The 22,016-nt window shown below is 42.8% G+C and overlaps 2 protein-coding genes across 2 annotated transcripts in view; both read right to left on the reverse strand.

Annotated features, from left to right (window-relative positions):
• tnnt2d (troponin T2d, cardiac) overlaps positions 1-14,222 on the reverse strand; it is a 16,257-nt gene extending 2,035 nt beyond the window's left edge. Inside the window, exons 1-10 of the mRNA XM_083763989.1 lie at positions 13,843-14,222; positions 12,805-12,862; positions 12,671-12,690; positions 10,021-10,062; positions 9,253-9,274; positions 8,961-9,024; positions 8,057-8,173; positions 1,832-1,909; positions 1,626-1,724; positions 303-418 (exon numbers count right to left, since the gene is read on the reverse strand). Of these exons, the coding sequence (XP_083620115.1) occupies positions 303-418; positions 1,626-1,724; positions 1,832-1,909; positions 8,057-8,173; positions 8,961-9,024; positions 9,253-9,274; positions 10,021-10,062; positions 12,671-12,690; positions 12,805-12,845 (599 nt within the window). The 5' untranslated portion in view covers positions 12,846-12,862; positions 13,843-14,222. The remainder of the gene's footprint in view (positions 1-302; positions 419-1,625; positions 1,725-1,831; positions 1,910-8,056; positions 8,174-8,960; positions 9,025-9,252; positions 9,275-10,020; positions 10,063-12,670; positions 12,691-12,804; positions 12,863-13,842) is intronic.
• A 134-nt stretch (positions 14,223-14,356) lies between these two features.
• LOC310857951 (uncharacterized protein) overlaps positions 14,357-22,016 on the reverse strand; it is a 31,599-nt gene continuing 23,939 nt past the window's right edge. Inside the window, exons 15-18 of the mRNA XM_083763988.1 lie at positions 21,315-21,434; positions 18,932-19,003; positions 17,511-17,551; positions 14,357-15,733 (exon numbers count right to left, since the gene is read on the reverse strand). Of these exons, the coding sequence (XP_083620114.1) occupies positions 17,513-17,551; positions 18,932-19,003; positions 21,315-21,434 (231 nt within the window). The 3' untranslated portion in view covers positions 14,357-15,733; positions 17,511-17,512. The remainder of the gene's footprint in view (positions 15,734-17,510; positions 17,552-18,931; positions 19,004-21,314; positions 21,435-22,016) is intronic.

Consider the following 22,016-nt stretch of genomic DNA (forward strand, 5'->3'; position numbering starts at 1 on the left):
GCACAAAGCGGCCTCCTGGTGGCTCTATAACAGGCCGTTCTGGAAAGTTTGGGGCAGAGGTTCATCGTTGGCATCCAGGGAGTGTGTGTGCAAAATTTGGCATCGACCGGGTTAACGGTGGCCGAGATTAGCTGTTCACGGACACACACACACACACACGGACGGACGGACGGACGGAGTGCAAAACATACTCTCCCCCCATGCCTTCGGACTGGTGGAGACAATAACTTTACTTCCCTCCACTGGACAGTGGACACATCACACATGGTGTGGTTAGCTGTAACGTTTGACTGCTGACATACTTGAGTTTTTCCTCGTTTAGATGATCAATGTTGAGGGCTTTCCTGCGGTCGGCCAAGATCTTCTTCTTCTTCTCCCTCTCCGTTTGCTTCTTGGCTCCCTTTCTCCCCTCAGCACCCTGCAGTGGTCAAATGTGAGGAGAGAAATGTGAACTGGACTGAAACAGGGTTGTTAAAGCTGCAATCTGGTACTTATTTGAATGAATAAAACCTGATTTTAACCAATCTGTAGGCCCATGTTAATACAATATAACTATCCTGCTGTAGGCCTATCTGTTGTGTATTGGAGGTGGTCTCCCTACTCATCCATGTAGAACCTAGTGCTGGGTAGGACTACTGGTTGACAAGTAGCCTATAGTGCTGCCTGCCTGAAGCTCAGAAGTTGCAATATCTCCCGAACACAAGGAGGGACTGCCTTTTGGATGAGTGGTAGAAATGTGGACTCTATATGCAGGACACCAGGGTTCGATTCCCGGATAAAACAAAATAATCCCAGATCAACAGGAGACTGTTGAATAGCCTATTCAATCATTACATGAGGATAGTAACAAATAAATAAGCAATTCGTTCAAAACAAAAGTGTATGGATTTAATAGATGAGTTACAAATATGGATAGTAGTGATTATTAAAATTACCTTTGCCATATGCTATTTATTTGTCCCCGATAAAAAACGATTATAAAAATATATAATTTGTACTGATAGCCACAGCCCATGTCAACGGAGCCTATACTGTACGTTCACACATAAAGCGTAATTTATACTCAAGAGTCTAGTATGATGAAGGACGGTATCGCGTGCTGAATATAGCAGATCTATGTAGTGTGCATGGAATAGATGTGCTATAGGCATGTCCTGGAAAACATGGACCATTGCCATTCTATTTCTACACTCTTTGAGTTAAATTGATGCTATAAGGATTTTACTGTGTAGCCAATGAATGCATGCTGTATTGAATAGTAGCACGACAGAGAGAGACTGCTGCAAAATAAGCTATCTGGGAACCCATCGTCAAAAAAAAGGAAAGCAGTCACTTAGGGCCCTGTGTTGTGAACCCCCCCCCCCTAGCAAGCAAGAATTGCTGAAGTTACAGTACTAGCAAATGTTGAATAAAAATGAATCAAGTCTTAATCAACATCTCTCTGTCTTTCTGTCTTTCAATCTCTCTGCCAGTTGAGAGAAAGCTTGGCTTGGCCCAGCCCAGTTTGTGCCTGCACAGACCAATATATCTCTCCAAGTGGTTGAGTGATTGGACATAATGATCGGCTTCCTCCCTGTGACATTTGGTTTGACTACATGACAGATGTCGAGCAGATGTTGAATAACCTTCGATTGATGGGTCACGGTATTGAGAGCTTTCTTCTTCTTGATGTCATCATCCTGCTTCTTACGGTGGTCCTCCTGCTCCCTCCTCTCCTTCTCCTCCTGTACGCCAAAAACACCAGCTAAGAAGAACCACTTAACCAACGAAAGCTGCAAGCTCTGAGTCGGCATGAGAGATGAGACCGGTGCGGTGAGTGAGATCTCCTTACCGCAAGTCTGGTCTGCCTGTCTTTCTCTCTCTCAGTCCGAATCCTCACCTGCTCTGCTCTCTCACCACGGCGCTTGTCCTGCAGGGCCACACACATGATGAACACACACACACACACACACACGCACATGCACACACATGCACACACACACACACACACACACACACACACGCGCGCATGCGCACACACACACACGCACACGCACACGCACACACACACACACACACACACACACACACACACACACGCACACAATATTGAACCAATAGAAAGTAGTAAAACGTGCTTTGGACAAAACCACTTAACTCCATTGGACCCTCAAACTGTCTGCTAAAGCAACGAACTCCACCACCTCTCCCTCTCTCATGGAAGTCATTGACAATATAGAAAGTCACAACACCAACTTTGATGAACATAAGGTTTTCTAAATTTCCTAAAAAATATATATTTTTCATAATGATTCCTGAAAAATGAACATTTTGGAGTTAGGTGGTTTCCTCCCGACAGCAGATATATCTATTCTATATTAGTTGTCACGTGGCGCAAAAGTGTGTCACTAGCCAATGAAAAGATGTGCCCATGATGTGCCCATGTGGCCTGTGGCCACTAGCCAATGAAAACTCAACCAAGCCACACCCGTCACTAGCTCTCAGCCCCCCCCTCCCTCTTTGGCTGCTGTAATGTGATCTCCCCTATGGCTCCCTCTCCGCAGAGAAACCTTACCTATAGTCGCCTCACCATTTCGCTTATTCCTTCTAAATCTCTGCATTTAAAATATAGGTCGCTCAGCGAATGTCTTAGTTACATTAACATTGTTCTTAGAAACTACTTGGTTTGTACCTAACTACTACGATTAGACAGATCGCGTTTGTTATTTCGCTACTGCCAGTACTTCTGATTGCACACACACACACACACACACACACACACACACACACACACTACCCCGTGTCCCACACACACACAACACTGCCGCGCGGATTTAAGCTGTCAAAACTATTTTGTTAAAGTTACATGATATGCCACAGACACTTGCCTGAACTGTGCAGCTGATATATATACAGCATTGTCATATTTAAAAGGCGCTTTATAGCTTATCTCAGCTCAAAGCGTGTATGAATAAGGAGATAAATTAACAGCTGACGTCGGTGGGAGAGGAAGTCAGCTGTGTGTGTGTGTGTGTGTGTGTGTGTGTGTGTGTGTGTGTGTGTGCGCGCGCGCGTGTGAGAGGGAGGTACCGTAAACAGTCAGCAACACGTTAAATTTCTACTTCTACTAAAGAAAGAGGCAGCGATGGAGCCATAAGTCCATATCCATAAATCCGGGGACATAAATTGCGCAAAATACTGTTAATAATGTAATGTAATAGTTATTTAATTAACGAATTAAAAAACCTTATTTTATTCTGAAGGCAACCGGATGTCTTAAATCTGCTAGCTCTCAGACAGGAAGTTCTAAATTTGCTCATAAGACGGAGCCAAACATGATGGCATCAGCCTGCTGCATCCTCCTAGCTGTTGTGTGCTAAGCTAAATCATCATACAGAACAGTCAACACGGCATTGACCAGGGTTGCCACATTGACTGAGAGGGAAACAAGCAACCAGGTCTATGGAAATGTTAACAGGCTTGATTGATTGATTGATTGATTGAAATATTTATTAACAGTTTGCAGAATTAACAGTACATTTCAAGCACAAACTCAATACAAAGACTGTTAACTGTGAGTGGACGACCCAATTAAGCATTACACTTGTTTACAACAGGGTCCACATTGTTCAATTCATCAAAACATTTAGAGACATACAAATAGACATTTCTATGTAGCTAAAGAACAGAACAGGAATTCATCATATAGGAAGCAAAAAGGGAAAAGATACATATACAGTGGGGGGGGTGGGGGATTCAGATTTTACAGAGGCCAGTTTCGAATTGCAGCCATCCGTAGGTGCCCTTTGAGAGCGGTTTTGAAGGAGTCAAGGGATTCACATGTCTTAATGACTGTTGGTAGGGCGTTCCACATTTTGGCGGCATAGGAGTGAAAATAATTTAGTCCCTTGTTTGTGCCGAATCTGGGTTGTACATGGTTTGTTGCACTCCCTCTGGTGTTGTGGGTGTGGACTTCGTTTACATTAAGGAAGTATTTAGACAGGTACATGGGTATCTTGGTGGTGTATCGAATCTTGTGGACCAGACCCATTGCAAGATGCTATACTCTGTCGTCGACCCTAAGCCATCCCAGCCTGTCAAAGTGGGCAGGGGTGAGGTGGGTTCGGGGGGTGAGGCCAAGTAGGAGCCTGACCAGTTTGTTTTGGGAGGTCTGGAGCCTTGTTTTAAGGGCCTTTGAGGTGCCTTGAGGTGGATGCATAGTCAAATAAACCTTGTACAAGGGCTCCTGTTAAGGTCTTCAAGGTGTTTTTGCTGACCAGTGAGGAGATCCTGTAAAGGAATCTTGTTCTTTGATTGACTTTTTTGATTACGTTGGTGGCCATTTTATCACCGGAAAGATTGGCCTCCAGGATGGAACCTAGGTAGGTAATTTGATCTTTTCGTGTGATAATATTGTCACCCACTCTAACCAAGAAGCCATCTGCCTTGCTGAGATTACTATTTGATCCGAAGAGAATGGATTCAGTTTTTCCCAGGTGTAAGGATAGTTTGTTATCAGCGAGCCAGGTGCAGATTCTACCGAGTTCAGAGCTGAGGGTCTTTTCAACCTGCAGTTTGTTCCTGTCCGAGACCAGCAGTGCCGAGTCATCTGCGAACAGGAACAAGTTGCAGTCACAAGCTGATGTCATGTCGTTAACATATATTAGGAACAGTATGGTCCAGCATGACCATGCCGCAGTATTTTCCAGCGTCCACCTCGTGTTTGATGTGGTCGCTCAAATAGAGGAGGCATGTGTCAGTGGAGTGGGATGTTCTGAAACCAGATTGGAACTCATACAGCAATTTATTAGTGGCAAGATACTTTTCAACCTGTTCATTTTTCCATCACTTTCGAGATGGAGCTTAGAATAGAAATAGGGCGGTAGTTGCCGGGTTCTAATTTACTCCCTTTTTTGTACAGGCCAGATCAAGTCAGAAAATAAATCTAGAATAAGCAACACTATTGCTGACTGTCAAACATCATTGTCCAATGTTGTTTTACAGCAGTGGTTCTCAAACATTTTCATGTCATGGACCACTAATATTCTATATATATACACACCGGTATATATACAGTGTACACAAACCGTATATCTAGGTGTGCCCCGAGATTTTTAGGCTATGAAAAGTGCCCTGGGACAAAAAAGGTAGATCACGATCTACCAGTAACGTCAGATCAGGGGTTTTGTCGGCCAGCGCCAAAAATGCTCCGACAACAATCGGAGCAAATACCGGGCAGTGTGTATGAGCCATAACGTGTTGACTACACTACACTACACTAATAAGGTGTCACGAATAGGCAGGGGGGGGGGTAGGACCCAAATGCAGGACAGAGGCAGAGAGGCAAAGTAGGTTTTAGGCAGAAGGTTTATTACCAAAATCCAGGTACAGGAACACGAGGAAAACAAGAACTTGGAAATACTCTGGGAGTTCACTATACGAGCAAACACTAGTCACATACAACAATGATCTGACAAAGGAAAAGACAAAACCAGGGGAGCATAAATACACAAAGACACAGGTGAACTCAACAGATAATTATCACAATGATTGGCTAAAAGGACTAACAAGACAAGGTGGAAACACTAGGGTAATCAGGGTACTGGTGAGACAACACAGGTAACAAGAGCAACACAGGAAACACTAACAGACTGCAAAATAATAGCACACAAGTGTAAAGTAAAACCAAAACCTAGCACAAGGAACATAACAAACCATAACACATGTCACGGACCGTGACAGTACCTCCCCCTTAAGGCATGGATTCCAGACATGCCTCAATATAGTCCAGAGCATCGAGCAGGGTGGGTGGTGGGGGTCTGGAGGAGGGCAAGAGGGGCAGACCAGGCGACCTCAGGGGGCCAGCCTGGATAATGGACAGAGGCGGGGGTAACCTCAGGGGGACGGCCTGGAGGATAGACCAGGGCTGAGAAGGTGAAGTCCGGAGGTCGGCCTGGAGGCCGGGACGAGAGGGGGGCACCGTCTGGAGGTCGGCTTGGAGGCCGAGACGAGATGGGGGTGCCACCTGGAGGTAGGCCTGGAGGCCGAGGCGAGGCAGAGGTGTTGTCTGGTGGTCGGCCAGGAGGACCAGACGAGGCAGAGGACACTGGAGGAAATGACAGGGAAGCCGCAGGTGGAGTCGGGGCTTCAGGCGGGGCTGCAGGTACAGTAGACAGGGCTGCAGTCATGGGAGGCAGGGCTGCAGTCATGGGAGGCGGGGCTGCAGGCTGAGGAACTGGGGCTGCAGGCAGAGGAACTGGGGCTGCAGGCTGAGGAACTGGGGCTGCAGGCTGAGGAACTGGGGCTGCAGGCTGAGGAACCGGGGCTGCAGGCTGAGGAACTGGGGTTGCAGGCTGAGGGCCGGGCAGCAGAGAGCCGGGCAGCAGAGAGCCGGGCAGCAGAGAGCCGGGCAGCAGAGTGCCGGGCAGCAGAGAGCCGGGCAGCGGAGGGCCGGGCAGCAGAGTGCCAGGCAGCAGAGAGCCGGGCAGCAGAGTGCCGGGCAGCAGAGAGCCGGGCAGCAGAGAGCCGGGCAGCAGAGTGCCGGGCAGCAGAGGGCCGGGCAGCAGAGTGCCGGGCAGCGGAGGGCCGGGCAGCAGAGGGCCGGGCAGCAGCAGGTTGGGTGAGGAAGTGGGCTGAAGAGCAGGGGTGACCGGAGCGACCTCTTCAGAAGGTAACTGAGGAAACGGTGCACCCCTACTCTCCCACCGGAAGAAAGCCGTATATTGGGCAAATGCGCGATTCTGCCTCCAATATTTTGCCAGTTGAGAGAGGAACTGAGGATCCTCATAAAAAATATCCTTTGTTACACCAAAGTCCTTGGGTGAAAAAGGTAGGCTGGGCTGGTGGCCATCGGCCATGGTGGATAGCCTCAGCAGCATGGCAAAAATCTAAATCAAAAACAAACCTCTGTCCGCTGGGTCCAATATGGTCAGATCATTCTGTCACGAATAGGCAGGGGGGGTAGGACCCAAATGCAGGACAGAGGCAGAGAGGCAAAGTAGGTTTTAGGCAGAAGGTTTATTACCAAAATCCAGGTACAGGAACACGAGGAAAACAAGAACTTGGAAATACTCTGGGAGTTCACTATACGAGCAAACACTAGTCACATACAACAATGATCTGACAAAGGAAAAGACAAAACCAGGGGAGCATAAATACACAAAGACACAGGTGAACTCAACAGATAATTATCACAATGATTGGCTAAAAGGACTAACAAGACAAGGTGGAAACACTAGGGTAATCAGGGTACTGGTGAGACAACACAGGTAACAAGAGCAACACAGGAAACACTAACAGACTGCAAAATAATAGCACACAAGTGTAAAGTAAAACCAAAACCTAGCACAAGGAACATAACAAACCATAACACATGTCACGGACCGTGACATAAGGACACATAATAATAACTAATAACCCATCCGTTACTACATGTGGAGTCAACTCCCGCAATTTCCTTCTTCCCATAGTGCGCGGCAAAGTAACTCTGGGATGAGCGGCCGCAAAGCGGCCGCGAAATTCTAGTATATATATATATAGTATACTGTACTAGAGAGGTGCCTGTTGGAGCCCCTACAGCGGTGCCCATTGGGCACTGGCCTACTTGGAACGATGCAAGTTGGAAATTAATGCCCCACCCAGATTTTATGTCTGTGTCCCTTTTATCGTTGTCGAATTTGAATTCGGTGGGGTGAACGCTTCTCGAGTTACGTAGATTTCAGACGTACACACAGAGACTTAGTGCATTTATTTTATAGTTAGATAGAGTGAAAATAGCGGATCTGCAAGCTCACACGTTGCTCAGAGCTTGTGAGCAACAAAGGCCTCCTGGGGACCCTCATTGACTGTTGATTGTGTAAAATTTAGGTCAAAAGGATGATAAAAAGAAAGAAAAATAAAAAAAACAGAAAAGTTTGCGCGCACGCACACTATGGGGGCCCTACAAAGAATACTGGCCCAGGGGCCCGCGTGGGGATTAGTCCGTCCCTGGGTTGTTAGCCTCGCCTATGAGTATTAATTTGGGGGTCCTTGACATGAAAAGGTTTGAGAACCACTGCTCTATATAGTTGGAACTCACGATTCTTTGGACGAGGGCGATGAGCTCCTCTTCCTCCTTCTTCCTCTGGATGAAGTGAGCCTCGATCAGAGACTGCAGCTCAGACAGATCCTTCTCCTGGCGCTTCCTGTGGATATCCTGGTACCAGCATAAACCAATAGGTAGTCAGTAGCTAACGAGAGCGTTTGTTCAAATACTTAAAGCTGTATTACAGTACTGTATGTAACTTGTTGTTGAATAAAATGCTATTTATTGTATGTTAATACAATATTACTAATACAATTGGGGAGTTTGTATTTGGTCTCCCTGCTCTTCTATTGAGACATTTGGATTACTGTGTCTTGACACAACCTTTGACACCTCCTGTTTCTGGTTTGATACAAAATTTGACCTGAAGGTCAACTTGTGTGACCTGAAGGTCAAAAGGTATAAATTTCTCCCCATAGCAAGCAGGCTATTATCTCAGTGGTAAACATGTCAGCACTTGCACAAAGGAGACTCGTGTCCAAATCCGTGGCAGAACAGGAAAGTCACATAGTGCGCAGCTTTAAGTACAAATTTGATATTCCACTACATCTTAGAAGGAACTTGTTGTACTTTTACCTCATTAAAGTCCTTACATTGTGATGAAAAAACAAACTGAAAATGAAAACTCGGCCACTAGGACTATGGGCAACACTCCTTTTTGAGCGGTTCTTCTGTAATGACAATGAACAGCTACAAGTGGTGTGTGTGAGTGCAGTGTGTGTGTGTGTGTGTGTGTGTGTGTGTGTGTGTGTGTGTGTGTGCGTGCGTGCCTGCCTGCCTGCCTGCCTGCCTGCCTGCCTGCCTGCCTGCCTGCCTGCCTGCCTGCCTGCCTGCCTGCGTGTTTGCGTGCGTGCGTGCGTGCGTGCGTGCATGCGTGCGTGCGTGCGCATCAGCTCACATCAAAGTCGACTTTGTCTCCTCCATCAGGCATCTTTGGTGCCGTAACATTTGGCATAAACGGCCTGTTGGTGTAAATGAAAAATGTGTGAACGTGATCAATCCTACATGTAAACCATCAATCAATCAAACAATCAATGACATGGAATCAATCAATGAACCAATCAACCTGACATGATCAATTAATGAAATAAGCCTATATAGAAACCATCAACGGTAGTTTAATTGCTTTGTATATTTTAAGGAAACAAAGTGCCTTTGCACAAAAAAAGAGAGAAAGAATCACATCTTACTTGGGCTTGGGCTTTGATTCATCTGTGATGAGGAACAGACATAAATTCATTGTTAATAAACATTCGGTTAAAATAACAGCCTACAAGAGCTCACCACGCATTGCATTGCAGGTTTGCAGTGTGTTGTGACCAGGGGGGCAGTCAGACAGATATGTTGTGAAGCCACAAGGAAATCGGGATTTCCTGAAAGTTCATATAATGGCCTGTTGTGGCGCTGTCATTGGGCCCAAAAAAACCCATAGCCCCATAGAAGTCCATGTATTAACTTCACCTAGACTGTATTACCTTAATAAACATGGTCATGAATACTTTTTGCTTCCAGTCACTAGTTTAAAGTCTCATTTATAATGTCATAATATTCTTTTTGGAAAATTATGGTCCCATTTATAAAATAAATGACCATAAAGTCGTGCATGTTCTGAGGGGCGTGGCTACCGTTACAGTCTATGATCGGGATTCCCCACCCACTCGAGTCAAAATAAAAACCAACTAAGAAGAAGGGGGGAAGTCCCGCCTCGTTGTCTGGGCCAGCCAATGGGCCAGCTGGGCCCAAACGGATCTAGAAAGATGGCGACTTACAATTCAAGGACTGACAGGCTTCATTTTACGTTCATGTTAGACGCGGGGAACGCTTTGTCCATATTTTTTACAGTCTATGGTTGTGACTGTGAGCTTATTGGGCTATTTTCCGTTAAGGGAATTTGTGAAAAAGGAGGTGTACAGACCCCTGAGTTCAAGTTGTTATGGAATCTACAAAATATGTTTTACCTGTTGTTTCCTCTGGTGCTTCCTCTGTCACTTCCTCTTGTACTGATACCCACAAAATATACAATTAATCAGTAATCAGTACATATCAATAGACGATCTAGTGCATGAGCCAGCCAGCCAGGACCCCAAATTTGGAGTCGTCGGTACCAATGGGGGGGGATCATTCTCAGTGATTTTTGGGAAGGTATACATCCCTAGTGCTAGGAAATATGTGATAGAATTGCAGCAGTGATGATAGCTTTCTGTGTGTTATCACTCAAAATCCGAATGAAGCATTCTATTCTACTACTGGGGATACAACTCAAGGATACAACTCAAGTCAATAATTATAAGAAAAGTAAAATTAGCACATCTAGAAATCTTATCTACACGCCCTGTAGATAGTACAGGCAGTGACAACATGGTGACTATAGTGACTATAGTAAATGAGACGCACTTCTGTTTTCATGAAAGATGTAGTGTAGTCTCGTGGGTGTTGATAATATAGGAGTAGACCAAGCAATTTATTAGGAAGAGAGAGTCCAAGGCATCGTCCTTATTTCAAATGTAGTGTTTATTTAAGGACAATCAAAGATTAACAAATTGTGACCAACAGCAGTAGATCCTCTGAAAGTAAAGTGCAAAGAAGACATGGCAGCATATATATAGGGTGCCTATGCACATATAATAAGATGCACGAGGTAAAATGCACGATGTTTGTGTTCTGCTGAACAGTCTGCCCAAAATTGATCCACTTACGGTGTGTGTGTGTGTGTGTGTGTGTGTGTGTGTGTGTGTGTGTGTGTGTGTGTGTGTGTGCGTGCGTGCGTGCGTGCGTGCGTGCGTGCGTGTGTGTGTGTGTCAACATGTAGGCCATACGTTGTGTCATAGGGGAGACCTGTCTAGTGTGTGTGTTTCTTTGTTAGTCAACGTGGCCAGGACTTCTATTGATAGACTTTTGAAGTTAGCCTGGGACCTGAACTGCATGACTGGCCTATGTAGCCGTAATTGTGCACCTTAGTATCAAACTATTTCTCAAACCCCGTCTTCAGAGCATGGCACTACATAATAGGTGCATGCATTTACGGTACACAAAAGCCTCTGCCACGGGCTCTGGAGTCTGGACCTGATCACACTATATCTCCATCTGGCCTGTTCTGACATCACAACACGGGCACCGCTCTAGTAACATAAAATTATGATAATATTTCTATATTTTTAGGATCATAAAGTCAACCCACCACATCCTCCTGGCCCTCGCCTTCCTGATTGACAGTATTATCTTACCCAAATCCTAGTCTACCTCATCCTCAATATACTCTTTATCGACATCACTCCTCATCTGTAGCTTGAACATCTCTTCAGGTGCCAGCTGGTCACCCTTAGCACAATTTGGATCTCCCATCCAAATGTTGTGACATCAGCCGACTTGTCAAGTTGAGCTTGATGGTCTGCCTTTTTCCACATCACTTGTATATGAGCCCTCAACACGTGGTGCAACAGGGCAACTAATATTATGGCACCCAACTAAATTGTGGCACCCAACTCACCCAGCACAGGGTAGCCTGGGAAGGGTAGCCTTGGAAGTTCCCTGCCAGCAAAGTGTCTTGTGCTCTGATCTTGCCTTTGCACACAGATATGATCTGCACAGGACTGTCCCATCCTGCTCCATCTGTACTTTATAGTATAAAGTACAGTATAAAGTTCATACTGTAGATACACCCGATACACCCCAATTCACCAACAAGACAAGCACATCAGTTTGCACTGAGCATGTGTATCACACCCTGCAATGTCTGCCTCATCATGACCAAATGCAGTATCCATCATCAACACTGTTGAGTCCACTCACACATGCACGCTCAGCTGATTTCTATGACAGTCTGCTTAAAAAACTGTTGAGCAGAGACAGTGTTGCAGAATTGTGCTGACAGACCAGGTCTGCAGGCTTAGCCTCTCTATGGCATGGAACACATGCGTCTTCATCAGGTACTGGATTAGATATCACGCATACTTCACACTCCAGCAAGGAAGAAATACTTCATGCTCCACGACGAGAGAGAAGTTGACAAGTTGCTGTCTCTCTGAACCAGTTCTTTTCATAATGACCCATCTCAATTGTTACTGTATTGTTATAAAATAAAATGCATGATAGCACCCATAAAACTGGTGCTATGCTATCACAACTGTATTGTACACCTTCACAAAAATCACTATGAGAATTATTCCCCCAGAAGGTGCCGACCAACCCCCCCGGCTCATGGTCTAAAGCTAGGTCTACAAGCTCACAATGCGACACATTGACCTTTAGATTGTTTAGTGTCATTATATTAAATTCATAATGTACTTTTCCCCTTCAAAAGTACAATATTTGTCTTTGAAATGCCTAGTGAAGTGAAAATCATATACAAATACTCAAGTAAAGTATACAGATACGCTACTTACTATACTTTTACATAAGTACAGTTGTATACAAATAAATATCGTTAAAATTTCAACCTATTTTCAACCGGAAAACATGCTGAGGGCTGAGACGTGCTTTTCCAGTGGTGCCAAGGTACACTGTCCACCACCGCACTTAATTACAGTGTTGATTAAACTGTGTTCAATTAGTGTTACTATACTATTATTGTACTATTCTATTCATTCTTGTTTACAGATATCATATTACCTGCTTCTTCTTCTTCCTCTCTTCATTAAAGCAGTGGCAGTGGAAAGGAGAAAATGTTTGAATCAGATAAACTGTGCTTATTGAATAAGAATATTGTGATCCTCATTATTAAAAGTATAAAGTCGGCAACATACTCAACTTCCTCCTCCATCACTTCCTCAGTGAAGTCAGACATTTTCTTTTATGTGAACCCTGGAAAATAGATCTCTGTCAGCCTATACACAGCAGAATTCTGAGTGTTACTCGGAGCGTGTACAAATGTAACCAAATCCATTTTACACTCTAGGAGTTAAAAATGGATACATTAACACAGGGTATTTTACTGTGTATATTAAGAATGATACAGCATAGGAGAGCAAGGATAGCAAGCCTTTGTCATTCTAGAACAGTATCACTGGCTGCAAAAGGTTTCTGTATGTATTTTGTTGCTGTATTGTATTGTTCATTGCAGGCTGCTTTTTTACTCTGCTGTAACACTAACAAAGGCCTACAGTATCCTATCTGACAGTACATTCTTTGTATTATTTTTAGATCAAAGCTCCTTTTGCTCATTACCAATAAAACATTCACAAACAGCTGAATGCCATACTCAATACTCATAACGTAATGTGACGTCACTGGAATCTTTTCAAAGAGCAAAATGTTAGGTGTTTCCCAGGTGGATTAAGATTATCACAGTTAAAAGTCTTTCTAACCTTGACAGACTGATAGATAGACAAACAGAGTCTTTTTTAATGTCAGTCATGCTAATGACTCAAACTCTGTCGACACCTGTCTACTAAGAGAGGCTGTTACTCTGAGTGACTGACAGGCTGCCCCAAATTCATGCTCCTTGATTCATGTGTGAGATTTGTGAGAGCCGTGACAACCATTAGGATCTACATTTTTACAGTGAGATGTTTTGAGAAAAGATGACTATTTAATATGTTGAAACTCTTGCTATAGACAATAGACAGATAATAAACAGAATTGAGGAAAGTATAAGGTCTGTAGAAATAAAGCTTATCATAATTAAATCTGCAATGAGTCTGTACAACAAAATACTGGATTTATTTTTTTATTTTTTAACAAACCATGCACTTGAAAATTGTATTTCTAAATGACCATATTTCAAAGAAATTCGGCACATCAAAGGAATAGGAATTTCACTAGTTACATAAGAGAATCCTTACCTGTGACACAGACAAAGAGACAAAGGGTCAACAGGAGACACACTCCAATTCCTTGATGTTCACAATTCCAACAAGTTCAGCTTTGAGGATAGAGGATACTGTACATAGTCCAACCCTTCATAGTCATATGACTTCACTGTCCTATGGCTGAACGGCATGGGAAGACTTTGTCTATTGTTAGTAAAGTGTAACAATAAAGTTCCATCACAAATTACGTCATGTAAAGACCTTGTCAGTGGAATTGTGTTCCTAAGGAACACACTAGTAAAAAAAGAAAAAAGGAAAATGCTCCGTTATGTATACAAGTACTGTACATGCACGCAGAGACACATTGATGTATGTACACCCTGCACACTAACCCTAACCCCTTCCCAGGTAAAATGTCAGGCATCCATTCCAAGCTTTCATCATCATGGTATGTTTCAGCACGAGATGATTTAATCACTGGTTAAGCATGGGTAATAAAAGCCTCTCCTGCTCTCCTGTCAGTCACCAAAAATAAAAGCAAGCCGGATGACATTATGGCTTCCATTCTTTTATTGCTGAAGCAAGTACAAAGTAGAAGTTCATACCTTAAAATAAAGCCGTTCATAACAACAGTTCATCTGAAAGACCCACAATATGCATTATGGCAGATTTCAAGCACATAGAGATCAATAAGGCATTCCTCTGAAGCACCAGAGTACAGTATCTGTTCATTACAGGCTTTGGTACAGTAGGGTGAACATTTCCCTTGTCCCATCAACATCCCTCCTGCTGCAATGCAAAAATAATTGCAAAGTGGCAATTGTAAACAAGAAGCTGGAATGACAGTTCCTTTTTGGTAGAACGAACCGAATTTGGTAGAATTTGGTCATAGAGAATTTAATTTAGACATTTGCTTTATGTCACTCTGTCAACCACTGAAATCCTATATTTGTTGACCAGAGTCCCGTCCTTTGTTCCTGCCACAATGCCATGCGTAGTGAGCTTGTATCAGCAATTTCAGCTGAATGTTTTCCCCAGAATAGGGACACTAGGTTAAGGTTTCATGTGGTTAACAGATATTACAGTAAATACACTTGTACAGTCAAAAAACAAAAAAAAAACAATTCCATTATTAAATTTGCACATGACGAAAAGGCACAACCCCCATGTTGTACACAAAGACAACTGCTTGCTAAATGTGGTATTCTGTCTGCAGTCCAGGGCTGAATGTGCCGGTGACATTATGTTCTACCCGTGCTCTGTCATCTATTGAAGCACCGCTCTTTAGCAAAACAAATTCAAAGTCAAGTATTTACAGGCAAGTCAAACCACATTCAGTTCACTGGTAATACACTGTACTGTCACAAAATAAAAATGCTAGCCATGACACAGCAAATTCAGCCTGCTCAGATATCACATTGAATAAAGCATGGTTAATATAATCAGAACAAGCAGTGATGGTATATGGAATATAAAACTAGAGCCGAGTAGTTGCATATTACTCAAGATGAGAAATCATCAAATCCTGTTAATGAATTAATTATATAAATCTATCCTGAAATATTGTAGGTAGGCTATTGCATAGTCAGAAAGAAAGCACACAACACAACAACTAGAATCAATTAAGAGTAAGACTGTTATAATAGGTGGCTGCTCCATTAGCTATTCTTCTAACCTTTATTCATGCAATATTTCAGCAATGAAAACACTGAACAGTCCTATTACACAACAAACTAATTTAAAAGGGCCATTCCAAAAGCAACTTAATAATTTGTAGACTTTGAAGCACAAAGGTTGTTCTCCTGGTCCCTCTGTTATCAATATTGATGAGAACCTTTATAGGAGAATCAAAATGTTTAGATTTTGATATTCGGTTTGGTTGGGCCTTCAAAGTGGGATCCCGATGGCCAAGGTCTCACATCTGCTGAGATAGAGATGGTGAAAGAGAGAAAGACAGAGAGAGAGTTAGATAAATGATATATTTCCCTTTCAATTAATCAGTATTGCTTTTAACCATGTGCATAGCCCATCAAACTTTAAGAGGTGGCAGAGATTATTAACCTCCTGGCTGTTAACCAAGAGGTAAATCTTCAAATACTAGTGTGTGTGTGTGTGTGTGTGTGTGTGTGTGTGTGTGTGTGTGTGTGTGTGTGTGTGTGTGTGTGTGTGTGTGCGTGCGTGCGTGCGTGCGTGCGTGCGTGCGTGCGTACGCGTACTTGTGAGGGTCAAATGTAGTAGCATTTGAAAAAAGGTCCTGCACGTGGTTCATGATTAAGGTTTAAGGCTCATATTTAAGGCTTTAGGTTAAAGGTTAAAAGTTTTTTCTTTAATTGGTATTTTTAAAATGTATGTCCTTCCAAGTGTAGTAATGCAAACGTGTGTGTGTGTGTGTGTGTGTGTGTGTGTGTGTGTGTGTGTGTGTGTGTGTGTGTGTGCGTGCGTGCGTGCGAGCGTGCGTGCGTGCGTGCGTGCGTGCGTGCGTGCGTGCGTGCTGTGTGTGCTTGTGTGTGTCATGTGTGCAATGTGCTGCGTCTGTTGACACATAACTGCAGTAGAGACTGACTCTGCTTTGAGTGTGTGGAAGCTGTAACATTGTCATTTGCCCTTCACTTCATTCCTCAGGGGTCTATTTCTGATCAAGAATTGGGGAGGTTACAAGTGAGGAACACTATTTAGGGCTGAAACTAAAACCTGACAAACACTTTTCCATTTGTATTGTTCTAGCTCTGGCACAACAGTGCGTGTGTGCATGTGTATGTGTGTGTGGGGGGGAGGGGTGTTAAATTGTACATATAGGGCTCCATCTTGCGCCACTCCTTACCCCTTATCCCTAAACTTATTTGCCATTTCTTACTATTTTAAAACATTTAAAAATAGTTCAACTAGCCAATCTACCTTGACACGTTGTTAGCTTGTAGATCGACTATTTGTACTATTTAAAAATGTTTTAAAATAGTAAAAGATTGCTAATATGTTTAGGGATAAGGAGTAAGGGGTGGCGCAAGATATAGGGCAAGGATTACTTTTGAATTGGCATTTAGGGTAAGCTGCTTGAGGATAAAGTAAGGAAGAAATGTATTATCTCATCAAAGTCAGCGCCAATAATCTATTATTTAATGTTGCTTATCGTCATTACAATTGCTAATTTGCTTAGTTAGCAAACTCTGCTATAACAGCTTTTAAGTTGGGTAAAGCTTTGTAAGACTTTACCATTAGTACTGAGTGAATAAGCCTGGCGTTTGAGGCTACTTTGCTGCCTTAACAGTTAGTAATCCTCCCCAACACACCGCCGCAATGTGACAATCAAGCAGCTGCAGCGTGGAACGACGCTATGTGGCATTGGACGGGCCCATGCAGGTGGCATGGGGTGAACTATGATCACCATCTGACTAAGACCGGAACGTTCTTTATACTGGGAAACAAGGTCATGGTGACGTTAGTCATGGAACGGACCGGTGTCAAAATGTTCAAGTGGAACGTTTTATTTATGGTGGGTGAACAGCTAGGGTGGGTTTGGCAGGGGCATAGCTGTGTCCATTGCAGCGGGCTATAAAATCGTTGTCATGGCTCATTGGCTCACTCCTTCACTCAGAGTCTAACCTAAAGGACACGCTCTCTTTCTCCTGACACCTCTCCTGACAGCTATTTTTAAGTCTAATAGGGTCTTAGTTTGATGTGCAGAACATACACTTTACACTTACCATTATTTTGCACCAAACTTGCTCCTTCCTCCAACGGCCACCTGTAAACACATTGGAAAGGAACTATTCATTTATTTGGAGCTGACCATATAAACACCATTCATTGCACCTTCTTAAGGATTAACGTAATCCAGTTTTGGAGCTGTCCAAAAAAGGACTATCATTAATGCAGTCAAATCTGTGGTGCAAATCTAAGTCTGAGGGAGGGAGTAACAATGACCATATGGGTCAATGTTTACACCCTCCTAGTTAAATTAACATATGGCATTTATTTTACTGTGTAAACTGTAAAGTGCAGTGAGTGGGTTCAGGTGGGGTGCACTGTAAAATTCTCAGTTTTCATTTAAATTTACACTCAGGATTGTGCAGTGCAGGGTGAGATCATACTATCTAAAGCAATCCACAAGAAAGCCACTTCTTATTTCCCTAAAGACAGATGCATTCAGCAAAATTCTCACCAGATGTAAGCCATCCCACGCAAACTTAAATACATAAACACACAGAGCTACACACACGTTGAGTATTGGGTGAAAATTGCATGTCAAACAGTTTTGCAGTATTGTATCAAAGCATAACCACATGAACTATATACTGTATGGTATTTCTGACCGTTATATTGTTTCTGTAATGCAGTTATCCATGCCAAACTGCCGTGTCGTGCAGCCAACTTATCCCCTAACATCGCATAGATCATCGCCAAGTATGACAAGGAAAGATCCGTTCCGTGGTCCAGTTGAGAAACCACATCAGAGATGTTTCCACAGAACTCCAGATCCCAGAATGCAATTAAATTTCCTTGAGGCCATATTGGCAAATAATCATAGCCATACACATACAGAATGTTGCATTTATAAAAGATGCATAATACGGCATGATGCAGTCACAACACTTCACACGGTGATAGGTTGTAGGGTTCATGGAACCAAGTGCAATCACCACAGCGATCACACACCGTGTGCAGAGTGGAACGTGCATTACACTAAGCCAGTGGTTCTCAACGCAGGGTCCAGGGACCCCTAGAAGTCCTTGAGGGGGTTCCAGCGGGTCTCCAGCTAAATTTCACATAGTTAGGAACCAAATGGACCTTTACAGGTCTGTAACTCCGACCGTGTATACAAATTGGACAAAATTGACCCTTAAATCGAAGTTACAGTATATTAACACTGAGGATTTGACAGTGTAGATTGGGGTAGAAATCGTATCAAATGGGCCTATAAATACATATCAAACTGAGGGTCCTTTGAATTAAAAAGGTTGAGAATCACTGTGTTAAAGCCACATTACAATACAGTTACCTCTGAAGGCACGCCTTTAGGTAGACTGAATAAAACAAACAAGCATGTACGTCACTTTAAAGCTCAACAAGATTAAGATGGAAATTGTCGTTACTCTGCAGGTTGTGTTCAGCTTGCTCTTTGTACCTTAGCAGGCGTGGAGGTCTTCTTTGTCTCCCAGGGGCCACGCTTATTGCCAACATCGCTGGGTTTCATTGCCTGTGATGATCAATCGCAAAAGATATTATCTGTAGTTGAAGCTACAACCCTGAAATCTAAATATTATCATCTGATACTAATCATAGTAATCCCCATTATTGTGTCATCGGGCACTGAAAGCCTGATAAACTCTAAAATCGTATCATCTTTTAGCAAAATAGCGTTTTGCAGAGGTTCTCAACATGGGGCTAGGTGTCCCGTCAAGGGGTCCTTAGGGGATTCCAGTGGGGGTCCCCAGCTATTAATGATTGAATAGAGGGGAAACAAACCCTTGCAGGTCTGTAAATCTCAGAGTTGAATTAACAATCCAAATTGTACAGTACTTTAGTAAACATACGCTTCCTGTACCTTTTCCAATGTCAGCAGTAAGGAAGGGAGAGGACAGAAAAGTCTGAAAGGAAGCGAAGCTGAAGAAAGGGAAAGCTGAAAAGCTAGAAAAGTAGAAGAAAATAACAACTATAACAGAAACACAGTGGTTCAATCACATGAAGAATCTGTTATTTAGTGACCAAGCTTCATGACATTTACAGTACTCCGATCTCACACTTCTGGATAAAAGCGTTAATCATGTAACAATTGTAGTAGTAATTGTCCTAAGTATAATTCCAAGTAGTAGACTGCTGTACATCTTCTTCCCATGGGGTGGAAGTGTTGTAACATCAGTAAACTCAAGGTTATGATCATTCCTCTAGACATATGACACTGAAGATATCTCCTTCCTAACTTTCAAGTAGGAATAATGCAATACGTCACTCAGCAATGCCCCTACACATGCAGACACAGTGTAGCCAAGTGTGTCCTTGGTATAACTGGTAGCAGTCCCTAATAAAATAAAAGACGATACAATGTCTACTATGGCCTCCTTCTACTTACTTTAAATCTGTCATATTACCCAATGAATATGATCTGTGATCATGACTATTACTGTGTCTACCTGATCCTGGGATATCTTTCACTGAAAATCTCAATAAAAATAAAACTAGGTACTATGGCCTCCTTCATCCAATCCTTTACAATTTATGATGATGGATTATGATGGTATCAAGCCATTACTACAATAAAGTACAATGCCAGGCAACGAAACTACACACAATTGCTGCTGTATGAATGCTTATGAAACTTTTTCTTTTTGCTTGTATATACTGTATATAAAATTCTGTTAAGGAATCTTCAACAAAATAATTGCTTAATTTGTTGTGTAAATGGTGAAAAGAGACTGTTTGGCCAGACGTGGACTGTAAAGTAAAAACACGCTTTGCAACAATGAGAGTTCTGTTTTGCCTACTACAGTGAATTTAAAGAATGAGGTGTAAGTTAATCTTAAAATAACTGCCGAGGTCAACATGAGTTATTGTGGCCATAGAAGGGTGCCGAAAACAGAAGTGCAAGGTGATATGTTGGCATTCAGCCACCTGGCACGAGAAACAGTGTGTGTACTGTTTATCGGTTGGACTGAACGGTAGGTAACAAGATAGTTTTATCAGATTATTTCCAGCAGCGTACCATTAAGGACCTGGTCAGCTAGGTATATACGGTTCAACTTTTCAAGTGGTTAAATAAGAAACTAATTTCTTTCAAAACGAAATTTCAAAGCAGGCACCGTATAGAGTTACACACTATGAGAGGCTTTTCTCAACATTTGACAGATGGATAATAATTGTTTTTCTCAAATGTTGGGTAGGGAATTGTCCATGTGGTGTCACTAAACATACGTCCAGTCTATGGGACAAGCACAACAGTGAGGTTGTTGATGTGTGCAGTAAATGCACACGATAGAATGAATAGAATTACAGTGGACATGACACTGTTGTGTGAGTGGTACCTACAGTCAGCGTTTGATTTGTTGGGGGATCATCCGTGGCTCTGCTTTTGATATCCCCTCATTCGTTTTTATGACTGGTTTTATCCCTGTTTCTGGACAGACTGAATTCAATAAATGTTGTTTCCTTTTGGGAAATGTATACACTGTATGATGTTTGATCATATATCAATTTAACAATTAAATTAAAATTTATGTTAACCATTGGTGTCCCTATTTTGGGCAAATTTGAAACATTTGTTCAGGTTTTGTCAAAATGTATCAAAATCCATCATAACATTTTTAATCCGAGATTTGCAAAATTAGCCGATTTACAAGATCACAATGCATCAAACCGCGATGTGTCGTGAGCTTGTGAGTACATTATTTTCGGTATTTGTTTTATCAAGAAGTGATATGGGGCATACTTAAGTGGTTAAGAAAATATTCCCCTCCTGCCTGTGAATGTAATGCCCATGAGGGTAGTAGGGGACATTTTGATTAAGGCCTTACTCCTGCTGGTGCCGGTTCAGGTTCTGGGGCCGGTGCTTGTGTCTTCTCCACCTCTGCAGGTTTATTGGCCATCCAGCTGTTGACGCGTCCAGCCACGCCAACTTTGATCCCAGCGGCATCCTGGGAGAGATATCAGCGATCATTAATAGAGCTACAGTACCGTCTCCCCCCTCCTATTTCACTGTCAACTCGTTTGTCTGTTTCTCTGGCGGTGTCCGAAATCACTCCGTATTCCATACTCCCTATAGTGCACTATATACAGTAGTGATTATTCAATTTGAGTGGTGTTTGAATGTATACTAGTGAAATGAGTTGTCACAAACTGCAAGATTAATTTCCCCTCCGCTCCACAAGGAGACTCCACAGTGGTTCAGGAAGTACCTGTGGCAGTGCCCTCACTTCCTCCCTCTCACTTCCTCCCAATAAAGCAGGCCTGGATGATGCTCACTTGTCCTTTGTCTTCAAACACATGCCCAGCCACCTTTGTGTTCGCTCTGTGCATGCAGATGTTTGCCAATGTGTTTTGATCTTGTATCAATGTAAGTTATCCCCAATGACGTGGATTATCTTTTGTATTGATATTTTGATTTATATTATGAACTTTCTAGATATATGGATAAATATAATTGAAATAATATGCAATATTAAATATATGATTAAAGGCCATACTTTATAATTTAATGTTTATATAGAGAAATACTA

The sequence above is a fragment of the Protomyctophum parallelum genome, assembly GCF_964188405.1.
Source record: "Protomyctophum parallelum genome assembly, chromosome: 4".
NCBI classification, from domain to species: domain Eukaryota; kingdom Metazoa; phylum Chordata; class Actinopteri; order Myctophiformes; family Myctophidae; genus Protomyctophum; species Protomyctophum parallelum.